We start from the raw sequence: 14,793 nt of genomic DNA, 5'->3' as shown, positions 1-14,793 counted from the left end.
TAAATTTATCATTCAGTGGCACGTGATTGCGTACTTGCGGCTCTGTACCGTTTTCATTAGTTTTATTTCGTGGATTATGAGACGACTCCCCTTCCCCTTCGTTAAAGCTTTTCTGTATGTCTGATCCTTTCTGATGACTGATGATGATGAGTTAGAATTACAATTACGCGGTTGATCCACTGGCCTCTTCCTCAAAAACTATTATTGTTATTTTGTGCTGATTGCCTTTCTGAACTCTCAATCATATTGGATTGGGCCTGCTGTGGAGGTTTGAAAAAAAGATAAGTTCTCTTGACCAGCAACTTGTAGCGAAAATAGATTTGTAAATTTCCGACCGATCAGCGCCAGCTTATACTCGGCGCGAAGATTTCGCCGTACCGCTCGAAAAATTTCCATTTCTGTGGCCGGTCTTGTTAGATTTTTTAATCTATGCTCCATATCCAAATAAAATTGAAATATTTCCAACAATACGTAGTGGTCCATATCTGGGTGGCGGAATGTAGCATTTATATTATAAATAAGTTCAGAATACGATGAAAATCTGTGCTTATTGCTTGTGAACCATAATTTGGCAATTCCGGTTAAAAAATTTCCGAAAGAGCGCATCAATGCTGGCTCTGAAATGTGTTTTGATTTTGTCCAGTCATTTACTTCCCAAAGAAAATTATTTAGGCCAATTCCTCGATCTTCAACCGCGTATTTCATAGGCTATTTGTATTTTTACGCGCTCAATTTCCTCAGAGATGGCGGAAACGCTTTTAACAAACTTATGTTTATTTGAAAGCTACTGTCGAGTTATTGATCAAGTTTAGAGATCCAATGAATGTGACTTTTGGTTCTGGAGATATAATGGTATAATTGACGTAACCGGCAAAACACGTTGTTTTTTACCGCTCTAATGTATATAAGGGTGCCAATGTTTTGGGATCACCTCTAATTTCGTAAAGCGCTATTGTTCAAAAGTTTAAGCACCTCGAAAAAAGTCCTCATGCAAAATTTGAGCTAAATCGGACATGGGTAAGGGGTACTGCCCAACGGTTAAATGTTGAAAATTTTCGATATTGAAAAAGCACTATAGCGGGGAGTACATGAAATTTCCGTAATCGAAACGTCGAGATTTAGTGTTATCCCAAAAAAAATTGTTTTTGAAAATATCGACTTTGTTTTTTTGAGATGATACTAAATCTCGACGTTTCATGCAATTCTATGACTTTTGGCATCAAAATTTTTTTTTCGATTTCGGAAATTTCATGTACTCCCCCCTATGGTGATTTTTCAAGATCTATGAAAATTCCACTAAGTGGACTAAGGCAACGCAAATGTCAAGCGCTTGATTCTAAAAATGATGCCTACTATGTTATATAAACACTGAAGAATGCTTTTGTGAACTACTCGATTCAATCTGAATCAATTGGTGCCAAAAATGAGCCCAAATTAGTGTCACAAATTATTTAATAAAAAGATAAAAAATGTTTTTATGAGACTGTTCTGAAGAAAGAGAAAGGCATTATCACACCACTAGGTGTATTAAGAAGGGTTTTTTTTAAAGCGAATAACAAAGTGATAACATAATGTGATATCAATTGAAAATTTGATTAGTCGATATCACATTAGGATTTCAATCTGATGTTGCTATCATAATCAGATTTCATTTCGTTCTCATTTTTATGTTAGACTTTACTCGCGTAGTATAACGTTTGATACACTTTTGTGAAAATAGTGACTTTGTGAGAGTGTAATGACGTCACATAGTAGAATTAAACGGTACAACAACAGTACTATTAGTGACAATATTCTACTAACAACTCCAACGAAAAACTAGTGACATGAAAGAATATTGTCATAGTTACAACGCATGAAGCGATTAAACGCACGTTGTTTTGATGCAAATGATAATTGAACTGGAGCGAGTTTCTCGAGGGGTCCTATTCAAATGATACATGTAAAATTGCAGATCACCTTATCTTGAGTTTATCTTTGATATGTTATATGGTGGAATAACAACTTGATCAAATTGGTACTGCATAACGATTTATTGTTCTTGTTACACTTAGTTTGGATTTTACTTGATCGGACCATGTCAGTTTCTAATCATTAAGTTAGATTACATGATTATTATTTGGATCAATAATAGTAGTTATTAGGTAATGCTAAAACACATTTAATTGTGTTTTTGGCATATTTAAGGAAAAAGATGTATCTATGATCATATTCATAACGCAATATTGAACTGAATCCATTTGCAAGTCACCGTATCGCATGTAAATGAAGAGTCCAGTGTGCACACGACCCCGTCGACCACCTTACCTTACCTTACCTTACCTAACAGCTATAGTCCTGGGGTGTCCTTTGCTGTATCAAGCAAACGTCTCCACATAACTCGGTCCATGGCTGTTCGTCGCCAGCCACTCAGGCACGGATGCTTCTGAGATCACCCTCTACTTGAGCGATCCACCTTGCTCGCTGCGCTCCTCTTCTTCTTGTACCAGTGGGATTAGATTCAAGAACCATTTTCACTGGAATGTCGTCCGACATCCTTATGACATGCTCAGCTGATCGTAGACGTCCGATTTTAGTTGTCCGTACGATGGGTGGTTCTACTAGCAGCTGTTGCAATTTGTGATTCATACGCCGTCTCCACGTTCCGTCTTCCATCTGCACTCCGCCATAGATGGTCCTCAGTACTTTTCTTTCGAAAACACTGAGGGCGCCTTGGTCCTCTGCCAACATAGTCAAGGTCTCGTGGCCATAGAAAACAACCGGCTTAATAAGCGTTTTGTAGATGGTCAATTTCGAGCGGTGGCGTACTTTTCTCGATCGAAGGTTTTCTGAGTCCAAAGTACGCACGATTCCCTGCCAAAATACGTCTCTGAATTTCTCTGCTGGTGTCATTATCGGCGGTCACCAGTGAGCCCAAATACACAAACTCGCCAACCACCTCGATATCGTCACCGTCTATCAATATTCGTGGTGGGAGGCGCAGTGTTTCGCCCCGTCGACAAATGAATTAATTTTTAAGCGTACAATATCGAAGTAATGTTCTCGAATCAAGTTAAATGTGGCCAATTCATCAACAAATCAAGCGCTTCGAATTGGGCCAAAATATTTATCGCCGAGAGTTTTAAGCTGACCTGTTAGTTACCGGAGCATCAAAATCTATTGAAGAATCCAACCAACTCTGTCTGTATGTGTGTATTTATGTGTGTGTGTGTGTGTGTGTGTGTGTGTGTGTGTGTGTGTGTGTGTGTGTGTGTGTGTGTGTGTGTGTGTGTATGTGTGTGTGTGTGTGTGTGTGTGTGTGTGTGTGTGTGTGTGTGTGTGTGTGTGTATCTATCATTTTTTTGTACTCACTTTTCTCGGAGATGCCTGAACTGATGTTCATGAACTTAGATTTAAATGAAAGGTCTTGTAACCTCACACAAAGTTCTTGAATTTTATTCCAATTCGACTTCCGATTACGGAATTGCAAGGTGATATGTGCAAAAAAAGAAAATAAGTGCACTTACTTTTCTCAGAGACGGCTGATCCGATTTTCACAAACTTAAATTCAAATTAAAGGTACAATTGTCCTTTACAAAGTTCCTAAGTTTTATTTTGATCCGACTTCCGGTTCCGGAGTTACAGTGTGATTAGTGAAAAAAATATTTTTTTAATTACTTCCTCACTTTTCTCAGAGATGGCGTGTCCGATTTCAACAAACTTATATTCAAATGAAAGGTCGCATGATCTCATACAATACTTCCAAATTTCATCCGGATCCGACTTCCGGTTTCGGAATTATAGTATAGGTTGACGTGTGTTCGAAATTGGATACCGTCACTTGAAGCGGCGAGTCAAAACACGTAAAAAATCTAAATTGGCATTGAAACTATTGCAATCGGCAGCCATTGTCAATAGACAACCAAACAACATGATCCCGGCTATGCTGGTTTTCGGTTCCCGATTCCGGAAGCACCGGAAATAAAAAGTAAAATAACTTGTCTCAAAACTATTCCAACCGGTAGTCATGGTTGATGAATGACCGAAGATTGTTTGCCATTTTAAACAAACTCAAAAATGGTTCCCAGTTCCCACTTTTCTCAAACCAACTTCGATTATACCGGTTCCCAGATTCCGGTTTCGGAAGTACCTCTTTTTGATGGAATAGTCAATTATTTTTCATGTACCATTCATTTAGAACACCTCGATGAATTCGAATCACCGTCAGTCGCAGTTCAATGATTAGTTGAACTATTGTTTGTTTTCGTATTAGTAACAAATCGTGTTCAAATATGCATGATATCGAACAATCTCGCAGCACTTTCCGCGGTTCTTTGTATTCGAATGTAGAAATAATTTATTATACTCAACTAGCCAAATATTTAATTAGTGTAAGACGTTTTAATTCACTTTAGAAGCAATCATATCAAGAAATCTTTTACGAAAAATTGGCTAAGTTTTGTTTATTTTCTTTCGGTATTGTTGCGTAACCATGGTATTTCTGGGACGCTTTTCTATGTTTATCGACGTTATGCCCCGTTTACACTTCTGCTGGCTGCCAGCATGCTGGTGCCAGTGTACTGCCCTCTTAGGAAAAAAACGTTCAACGGTGGTCCTTTGTTGGTCTAATACGTTGGATCATTGGACCACAGTTGAACATTTTTTCCTAAGAGGGTAGCCCTCCGAGCAGAAGTGTAAACGAGGCATTAATAAAAGTATACTAACACATGGATCAATAAGTCCCGAGACTAACAATGGAAACAACATTTTTTTTGCAAATTTTTTTTTTATTCATCAACATAATCACCTTTTAGGGTGATACAATGGTTCCAACGTTTTTTTCTTTCGATAAACTGCTTTCTGAATCATCGACTCGTTGCTGTTTTTGTTCCATCGAAAGCAATCGCGGCACCCACTTGGAAAAAACCTTTTTCATGCTCAATTTTTCATTAAGGATAGCAAATACACTTCCATATGATATCTGTGTCATCTCAGCAATCTCACGGAGCTTCACTTTACGATCTTTCATTATAATTTTTGTCACTTCACTCACATTTTCTGGTGTAACGGCTTCCACAGGTCTACCCGAGCGTTCCGCGTCATTTGTGTCGGTACGACCACGTTTAAACTCGGCGAACCACCGACAAATCGTTGCTATTGATGGACAAGAGTACGGATACCTTTTTGCAATCCATTGTTTCGCTTGCACGGTGTTTTTACCCATTGAAAACAATGTTTTATCAAAACACGAAACTCGGTTTTTTTCATGTTTTAAACAAACTACAAAACGACTTTACTCCAACCTCGATAACTCAGCTGTTTCTGGTCGGATCAACTTAAAATTTTGACCCGTTTCAAGCAAAGGTTAGTACTCTAGAAAGACGTGGTTACCTGTTTACTACAAGCGCCATCTCTGCTTTAGTTTCGGGACTTATTGATCCATGTGTTATTACAGAGTTCACGGGTTCACGATTACTGAACATGCTTTTTTCTTTGATTTATATGGGACTTCGTAGTCTTAACTTTATCTTTGGTCTGACCCATATCGGGGAGCTCAAAATTGGATACTATATAGATAAAATATTACAGCATAAAGATTTCGTTTCAATTTCTCTGAAAACCGACTTTTGAATCGAGGCTCGGAGGGCTGAGTTTCATATACATCTCGACTCAGTTCGTCGAGTACGCAAAATGTATTTTTTTGTTTATATATATATATATATATATATATATATATATATATATATATATATATATATATATATATATATATATATATATATATATATATATATGTGTGTGTGTGTGTGTGTGTGTGTGTGTGTGTGTGTATGTAACGTTCTTTTGCACTAACTTTTCTCAAAGATGGTTGCACCGATTTTAACAAATTTAGATTCAAATGAAAAGTCTTGTGGTCCCATACCAAATTCCTGGATGTTGTTCAGTGTTGGTGATTGCCGAAAATTTGACAGAAGCTGCTATATTGCTATCTATATTGTATACAACATTTTCAATCCGGTACAAGATGCTACAAGAACTCGAGACTCTCAATGCATGAATCGCGAGAGAATTTTTCTACATTTCTTAGCTCCACTTCATACTCTGAGTATTTCACGGCCCTTAACAAAATTGCAGTCTGATAATGATCGTTGCTGTGTGGAATTTCCCAAGAGAGAATCGCAAGTTGACAATTATCGCAGAAAATCGAATCGATAATTGAACTTGATGATTCTCATACTAGGTTGCAATATTTCAAAACCCTTGTGTGGAGCATTTCTTAGCTCCACTTCATACTCTGAGTATTTTACGGCCCTTAACAAAATTACAGTCTGATAATGATCGTTGCTGTGTGGAATTTCCCAAGAGAGAATTGCAAGTTGACAATTATCGCAGAAAATCGAATCGATGATTGAACTTGATGATTCTCATACTAAGTTGCAATATTTCAAAACCCTTGTGTGGAGCATTCACAGACATTTTCATAGACACAACTTATACAAAGGTTATATGCACATAGTTAGAATAAACGGCAATAGTAAAATTATTCTATCGCAATTATCAACTGCCTGTATAGAATCGGATCGCGAAACGAGAATAAGCGACTGTTTGTTGCTACAGAGAGGATCCCCACAGCAGCGTGCTAACATTTGATTCTCAGAAATGTCATCGAACGAAATTCGCTCTCGCACTGGTGTCTATTCTATGTTAAATGAGCCATGCCGGGTTTTTGTTGTAGCGATGATATCGGTCTCTCTTTGATGACACTGATTCAATCGTGTGAAGAGTTTCTGGTGAGCGTTCTTTGATACGATAAAAGCCATCCTTGATGTTGTTTGGACCTGACTTCCGGTTCCAGAAATATGAAGTCAAATTCGCATCATTCACTTCTTTCTGGTGGGGTTAATTTTGACTTTTTTCGATTACAATTAATTTTTACTGAATACTTCCCTTAGCTGGTGGGGTGGGGCTTGTTTATCAGAAGTAGATGGCGCTGCGGTAGCTGTTTAGTAAATATTCTTCTGAAAAGGTTCTTGTCTCAGCTGGTGGGCATGGTATAGGCAGATTTATGCCCCGTTTACACTTCTGCTGGCTGCCAGCATGCTGGTGTCAGTGTCCTGCCCTCTTATAGACCCAAAGTATTAGACCAACGAAGGACCACCGTTGAACGTTTTTTTTCGTAAGAGGGCAGTACACTGACACCAGCATGCTGGCAGCCAGCAGAAGTGTAAACGGGGCATTACGGCGGTGAATTAAAGATATTTGAAACTTTTACCTGGCATCTCGGCCTAAGCCATCTAACCAGAGTTGCCAGGCTATTTTTTCAATAATCTGATAAAACTACAAAACTTATCTGGATTTGTCTGGGTCTACTATACCCGAATAAAAAATATTGTTGGAAAACAATACGATTTGCTGTCACAAAACCTGCCACAATTTTGCTTTAACCATTGAAAAATATTTTAATGTATTGTTATACACTATTCAATCAATTGTGAATATGCTTTTTACAATAGAATGTATAGGTTGTTAAGCATCGTAAATCGTAAAGTTTTCTCATACATGTTTTCTTGGAAAACAATAAAATGTACAGTTTGCATATTGTTTGAAACACCACGTGTACAATAAATTCTATTGTAGAATCGTAGGAACAATATATTGAATCGTTGGAAATGAAAAAAATCTTGTCAAGATACAATGAAATGTATTATGAATCAATTGTTTATGCTGTAAAATCAATGGTTTATATTTTTACGGGTATACAAGGAAATTTTCACCGGGCTTCATTTTCAGTGAACAAAAACCAACTTATTGTATAGAGGCCAAAACCGTAAAGATCTAGCAAAATCTGGCAAAATCTAAGAAAATTTGGAGAATCTGGGAAAATTTGGAAAATCTGGCAAAAGGTCTGGTTAGTTTGAGCGACGACACGACCAGAAACTCCGAAGAAAAATCGGATTAAAAAGTGTTCGTGAGCGATTTACCACCAGTTACCATAAATATAGCGACCCCTTGAAAATGTCAAAAACTAACTATTCGAGCAACACTGTTTAAGTTGCTATGAAATAGTTACCAAGGAGCACCATAGAATAAATAAACAAACAGTTTAAAATAGTTGTGGAATAATTCCACCGATTTGAATTTTTGTATCTTTTTCCTGGAAGAAAAAAATGGCCCCAGTACAACAAAAATGGGAGGTAATAAGAGCATAAATAAAGTAATATTGTATATTTTCATATCTTTTTGTAGTTTACGGAATTTATTGATATAGTTCTGATATGGGAATGGGTCATCCGTATTTTCATGAGCAATTATAGTTGAAATCGTAAGGATGCACTCTATTTAATAAACCAACAAGAACGACAGGCGATCGAAAACGGAAAAATTGAAATTCCATATTTTAGTGGAAATCTGGTTTAATTCGCTAAGTCTTCCATGGTACGTAAATATTATACAGTCGTTAATTGAAGAGATGCAATCATATCCGCAAATCGATTTAATATTTAATTTATATTTAATACAGATACAGAAGCAAATGAAAAACTATCGTAAGACATGTCCACTGAATACCAAACGAAATTAAGAGTAAATTGAAGTTAAAATCACTTTCGACTTCACGAAGATGCTAGTGTTAATTTGGTGATATTCTTGAATTATTTACAATATATATATATTTTTATGCTTTAATAACTTTTACTTTTTAATAAAAATTAAAGATGCAAATTGAATCAAAATTGAGCAAAAATGACTCCAAACTTTCTGAAAGAATAGACTTAATACCTGCCAGCGGGCCAACTACACTCAGTGGTTTCGTTTTAAGTGAGACTCTTGTTTTTGTTTACATTCCATATGTAGTTACCAAGGCTACTGGTAACTGTTTTTCAAAATCAATAATTCACCAACTTGTGTTGCCAGTTCCAACATTTTTTCAAGCGATTTCGTTTTGACATTACCAGTTACTGAGGGGTAGTTAAATTTGCGATACAGTTTTGATAGTCGAGTGGCAGGTCGTGTCGTCGGTTTGAGTGTCTGGCTAAGCGAGAAAAATCTGGTATTTGCCAGATTAATCTGGCAACCTGGCAACGCTGCATGTAACCCATGTAACAAAAAAACCAATCTCATTTGCAGTGTGGTGGTGGTAAGTGAACTGTCAGAAAAATCAATATTGCATTGTTGTTGAATACCTCTGAAGATCGCAGTGACGGAATTGTTAGATTAATATTAAATATAATCGATTCACAATAATTGCTATATCAACAATCAGTGAGGTATAAACACTACCATAGATATATTTTGATTGCTCGTACAGGTACATATTGATTGATATAATAAATCCCGGAAATTTGTATTGAAACTTGGAAAATTTGTAATGTCCACAGATCTGAGGAAATAATCAAATTCAACAATGGCTTATTACAAAGGTGCTGCCAGTGAAGGCGGCCGTGCTATGCAATTGATGAAAAAACGAGAGATTGCACAGCAAGAGATTGAATTTCGTAAGAAAAAGATTGAGGAAGATTTAAAAGTTAGTAATATTGAGAACAAATTCGCTACTCATTATGACGCCGTCGAACAACAACTTAAAACTTCGACTATTGGTTTGGTAACCTTAGATGAAATGAAACAAAAGCAAGAAGATATCGTTCGGGAACGTGAGAAAAAACTAGCCCAGAAGAAGGAAGAAAAAGATCGCGAAAAGTTGCGCGCTCTGGAGGCAAAACAAGCTGAAAAAGATCGTCAGAAACGACAAATTCAAGCTTTGTCATTTAATCCCAGCGATGGCGAAGATGATGAATTAGAAGAAAATGATGCGTTTGATATCAAGCCAAAGAAATGGCAAACCGAGGAACGCAATGAACATAAAATAAAAAAGATAAGAAAGAATCCTGATGTCGATACTTCATTTCTCCCAGATCGCGAACGTGAAGAAATGGACAATACGTTAAGAGAAGAGCTTCGTCAGGAATGGGCAATGAAGCAGGCTACGCTGAAAGATCAAGAAATAATGATCACTTTCAGTTATTGGGATGGATCGGGGCATCGAAAATGTGTCACTATGAAAAAAGGAAATTCAATATACCAATTCTTGCAAAAATGTCTGGAAATGCTTCGCAAAGAATTTAGTGAGTTGAAAACTGTTATGGCTGATCAACTCATGTATGTTAAAGAAGATTTGATTCTTCCGCATCATTATACTTTTTACGATTTCATAGTTACGAAAGCTCGTGGAAAAAGTGGCCCTTTATTCAATTTCGATGTGTAGGTCATAATTATAAGCATTTCAACTTTTCTATGATCTAACGTAATACTAAGAAATTCATTACAGCAAAGACGACATTCGGATGATTAGCGACGCAACTGTCGAAAAGGAAGAATCTCACGCAGGAAAAGTCCTTTTGCGTTCTTGGTATGAAAGAAATAAACATATTTTTCCTGCTTCTCGATGGGAACCATACGACCCAGCAAAAATTTACGATAAATATACGATTAAGGATAAATGTAAAAAATAATTTCGTATAATTAAGCTTCCGTAATCTTTTAAATAAATATTGTACAACAAACTGTTTGTTTAATATGATGTCATGAAAATTTTAAAATCTTGATTTACGTTCCTCGATTTAATCCAGGATACCTTATCCGAACACACGAGACATCATTTAAACATCTACTGTTCCGGTCTTACTTGCATTTGCTCCACGTTCAGAAAAAGTTCGGAACGATCAATTACGCTTACACATTACGGGAACGTTCCAAAATATCCTTCCTAAAACAACATTATATGACAGTACAGACATTGCATTTCGATGCAAAGAAAAAAAAGTGTTCTGTAAATAGCAGAAACTTTACGTCTGCTTAGCGGTTCAAATTGAGCTGCCGAGTTTTGCATAAAGCAGTTCAAATTGAACTGCTATGCACTGATGAGTCGAAGACGAAACGTAAACATATCAAAATCGGTTATGTGCCCTAGCACAAAAATTGGCTAACCCCTGAATGACCAAACCTGCATCGGCCAGAAAAAGGCGAAAACACGTTTTCGTTCGGCACGTCAGTATAGACATTACATTTCGATGCAAAGAAAACAAGTGTTCTGTAAGTAGCAGAAACTTTACGTCTGCTTAGCGGTTCAAATTGAACTGCCGAGTTTTGCATAAAGCAGTTTAATTTGAACTGATGAGTCAAAGACGAAACGTAAACATATTAACAACATATAAAATAGCTCCGTTAAGTGGCGAATAGAATACGCTCAATATCCTTTAACATTTAACATTAAATTTTAACAATGGGGAGTTAGCGTCTCTACTTCTTCCTATCCATACCGAGGGACCATGACCTTTCTTAAAACCGAATAAATATATAGTGCTTTATATAAAATTGTATATGTATCAATGTTTCCACTTGTACCTTCCCTATTTATTTAAAAGATATTTTTTATTCAGGCCTATTTGCGTGCAAGCTATACGTGGCCGATTGAGCTGAGTTTTAGATTTTTTTTTGTATTAAATCTCGTTGTCACCCTTTTTCTAATGGGAGAGGAGCTTCCATTTCCCTACTGCGAGGATTGAGGGACAGTTTGTTCGTGGTTCGTCTCGTCATCCATCACCGCATCGGTGGTATTGTTGTTGATTTCGTTGCTAGTACGTCATTTAGAATACCGGTGAAAAAGTTCTTCCACTTTTCTGTATTAAAAAAGAGAGAATCTCTCCGTATAATACATAGTTTCACGAATATAAGGATCGATGACGCTTGAGGGAAGATCATGCATACGCACTTCTATAGCACTATCTTCCATATATACTGGAATGTTGTACTTATTGCTTTCGTGCTCCACATAGTGCTTATTGTTATTGTCTTTTACGAATTGAATTGCATCCAACTCTTTATAAAACTGGATCTAAACAACATTATTTATTTTATTGCATTGAAGTGCATATAGTGTTTTAATTCGGGTATGATTAAGCAGTTCATATAGTTCACAAAACCGTAAGCATTTGCGTAAAAAAAATGAGTTTATTATCGATTTTGATGCAATATAATTAATACATAAGTAAGATACTTTTCTAGATGTTGATGACCCTACTAAGTTTTTGCACACGGTTGAGTAGTATATCACCCTGCTTGATCGTGGCTTGATATTGCCAGTTTTTACTGTCTGGTCGATTAGTTTCGACTATTCCACCTACACGATCCACTTTACAGTGAAGACGTCCTGCAGCAATAAATCTTGATAATTCGCCGTCAATATAATCTACATTTACCCCAAATGCATCAGCCATGTATTGGAGAGTAAGGGAACGATAAGACTCCAATAATTGGGTATAAGCAAGAATTCTCATCTCACGTACATAAAAACGATAATGTGGATGGAAAAGAATATCTTTCCGCAAAACAGTTTCAACTAACGCAAGATTCTTGAAAAACTCCGAATAATGACAGTTATATAGAGAAAATAGATATTCTTTTACATCAGGAAGTTGATGGAGTACCTCCTGAATTTCAGCACCTTTTACCACTTTATCTCTGAGTTCGTTTCTTGGGAGACTGATAATAGATACATAAACAGTGTACCGCACGAAAGAAGCGTAATCCATCAGTTCGTAACTGGTGAATGTGCTGACGGTATCCAAAAAGAAATTTGCGGCCGACTTGAAATCTCGAATCGCAACACAATATGCTCCCTGATAAACTTTTAAGCGGTTGCGCCGGTCCCAATCTCCGCCTTCTTCAATTAAGGTTTTAGCCTTTTCAATGTTTCTTGTGATAAGATCATGATCCAGATAAAAAAGACCAATACGTATGTTGTGGAACACAATATCCAAACGGTGTCCTAGGGAAACAGTTTTATCATAGGTTTTTCTGAACGCCGAAATGGCTCCCTCCTTATCGCCAATTCGACAAAGGTATTCCGATTTTTTCAAGTTAGCTTCTCTGACTTCCATTTCTCCAAGATTTTTTTCTGCATCTTCAATGACAGCATCTAATTCATCCAACTTTTTCCGATTAACTTCCTTCATATCAGAAAGCAATTGTTGGTCAATATTCCAGCCAAGTTCGTTGCACACTTCTTCATACCAAGGAGCCATCTGGTCTGTTTTTATCGCGGTTTGCAATTTGTCGACCAGTAATTTATCCTGACTATATTCTGGCAAGCTTAGCAAAAATTTGATCTGCGACAACTCAAGATTTGGATTCTTCTCTAAGCCTTGTTCTTCAAGATTTTCGATCGGCATTTCGAGTTGTTTGTGCTTTTGCAGTGTGGTATTCGAAAATGCAAAAACTATAAGAGATACGTAATGAAATATCAATTTAAAAGTATATTCTTATTACTTCAGACTTACTCCGTATGTCGATAACTTCAAAATGAGCAATATCATTCAAATTCAGAGATGCCAGGTAATTTCTAACATCGTCGGGAGACAGCGTTGCCATTATTCCAGATTTATCTGGCAAATGTCAGATTTTCCTCGTTTCGACCAGAGATGCCAGATATTTTCATAGGAAACCAGTATTATTCATTCAGGGGTTAACCGATTTTGATATGATTACGTTTCGTTTTTGACTCATCAGTGCATAGCAGTTCAAATTGAACTGCTTTATGCAAAACTCGGCAGTTCAATTTGAACCGCTAAGCAGACGTAAAGTTTCTGCTACTTACAGAACACTTGTTTTCTTTGCATCGAAATGTAATGTCTATACTGACGTGCCGAACGAAAACGTGTTTTCGACTTTTTCTGGCCGATGCAGGTTTGGTCATTCACATTATACAGATTTTTACATGCTCATACAGATTTAATACAGAGTACAGATTTTATAGACGCCAAGATGCTTAACGCCCATTTACTTGAGTTTGAACGAATGCAGATGGCAAAACCGACGACACGACCAGACACTCCGAAGAAAAATCGGAATGAAAAGTGTTCGTGAGCGATTTACCACCAGGTACCGTAAATTTAGCGACCCCTTGAAAATGACAAAAACTAACTATTCGAGCAACACTGTTTAAGTTGCTATGAACTAGTTACCAAGGAGCACCAGAATAAATAAACAAACAGTTTGAAACAGTTGTGGAATAATTCCACATTTCATGGTTATTAAAAATCTTACAAAAAACTGCAAAAAATAACAATAATTCATTCGAGGGCTGAATTGTATATAAAGTTTGTCAAACGCCGATGCTTGGTAAGTGTAAATGATATTCTAATTCGTATAAATGATTTTCTAATCGCTTTGTGCATTTAGTTCGATCTCGAAAAAAGTTCTCTTTAAATGAGTTGATTGAAAAGTCCCGATTGAGTACGCAAATGCAGGACATTCTTGGGACATATTTACTTTTAGAGCGTTATTTCAATGAAGAAAGCGTCCTGAAAGCGATAATTTTGTACAGCATTGAAACGGGGCAGCAATGCTCCAACATGTTGGATGATGTATTTTTTCATTATTCGGAAGTGCATTCGACGTGGAACGTGGAACGCAATCGCTAGACGGAGTGTGTGCTGTTGTTAATAACGCTGCTAGTTGCTTGGAACTAGACTTCATAAATGCTTTGAAATCACTTCTGAAATCTGGTTTACCTACCGGTTACATAGATCTAGCCCAATCGGCACTTCAAAGTTCAATCCAGCAAGGGCGATTACAAACTAGTGACGTTGAACAGACACGTGCAAAAAATTTTTTAAACCTCGTTTGCATCCGTGGGTTGACCAATTTATCAATCACAATCACAACCTCGCTGAGGAAGAGTTGGCATCGTATGAAGCTGGGGAAACATTTATACAATTCCTTATAGTGCAAGTCGACGCCTTATTAACGGCGTTCAAA

At 37.0% G+C, this 14,793-nt stretch overlaps 2 protein-coding genes across 4 annotated transcripts in view; one reads left to right on the top strand and one right to left on the bottom strand.

Moving 5' to 3' along the window:
* The window catches only part of LOC131440541 (protein FAM50 homolog), a 347,038-nt gene extending 336,500 nt beyond the window's left edge, over positions 1 to 10,538 (top strand). The window contains exons 2-4 of one of the 3 annotated variants that reach the window (XM_058611911.1): positions 9,222 to 9,286; positions 9,357 to 10,236; positions 10,304 to 10,538. In XM_058611911.1, the coding sequence (XP_058467894.1) occupies positions 9,383 to 10,236; positions 10,304 to 10,487 (1,038 nt within the window). In that variant the 5' untranslated portion in view covers positions 9,222 to 9,286; positions 9,357 to 9,382 and the 3' untranslated portion in view covers positions 10,488 to 10,538. Of the gene's footprint in view, positions 1 to 9,125; positions 9,287 to 9,356; positions 10,237 to 10,290 lie in introns of those variants that run through there. The other 2 variants (XM_058611910.1, XM_058611912.1) reach the window with 2 other exon arrangements.
* Positions 10,539 to 11,965: 1,427 nt separating this feature from the next.
* LOC131440535 (26S proteasome non-ATPase regulatory subunit 6) lies at positions 11,966 to 13,396 on the bottom strand. The gene is made up of 2 exons (XM_058611899.1): positions 13,314 to 13,396; positions 11,966 to 13,252 (listed from the first exon to the last, which is right to left on the bottom strand). Exon 2 carries the CDS (start codon positions 13,203 to 13,205, stop codon positions 12,036 to 12,038), a length of 1,170 nt encoding a protein of 389 aa, XP_058467882.1. The 5' UTR covers positions 13,206 to 13,252; positions 13,314 to 13,396; the 3' UTR covers positions 11,966 to 12,035.
* Between the last annotated feature and the right edge of the window lie 1,397 nt (positions 13,397 to 14,793).

The sequence above is a fragment of the Malaya genurostris genome, chromosome 1 (assembly GCF_030247185.1).
Source record: "Malaya genurostris strain Urasoe2022 chromosome 1, Malgen_1.1, whole genome shotgun sequence".
Taxonomy (NCBI): Eukaryota; Metazoa; Arthropoda; class Insecta; order Diptera; family Culicidae; genus Malaya; species Malaya genurostris.
This window is presented reverse-complemented; position numbering and strand designations above follow the sequence as displayed.

Excerpts from the sequence above, each read along its gene's own strand:
- LOC131440535 (XM_058611899.1), bottom strand. The coding sequence starts at position 13,205 with ATGCCGATCGAAAATCTTGAAGAACAAGGCTTAGAGAAGAATCCAAAT.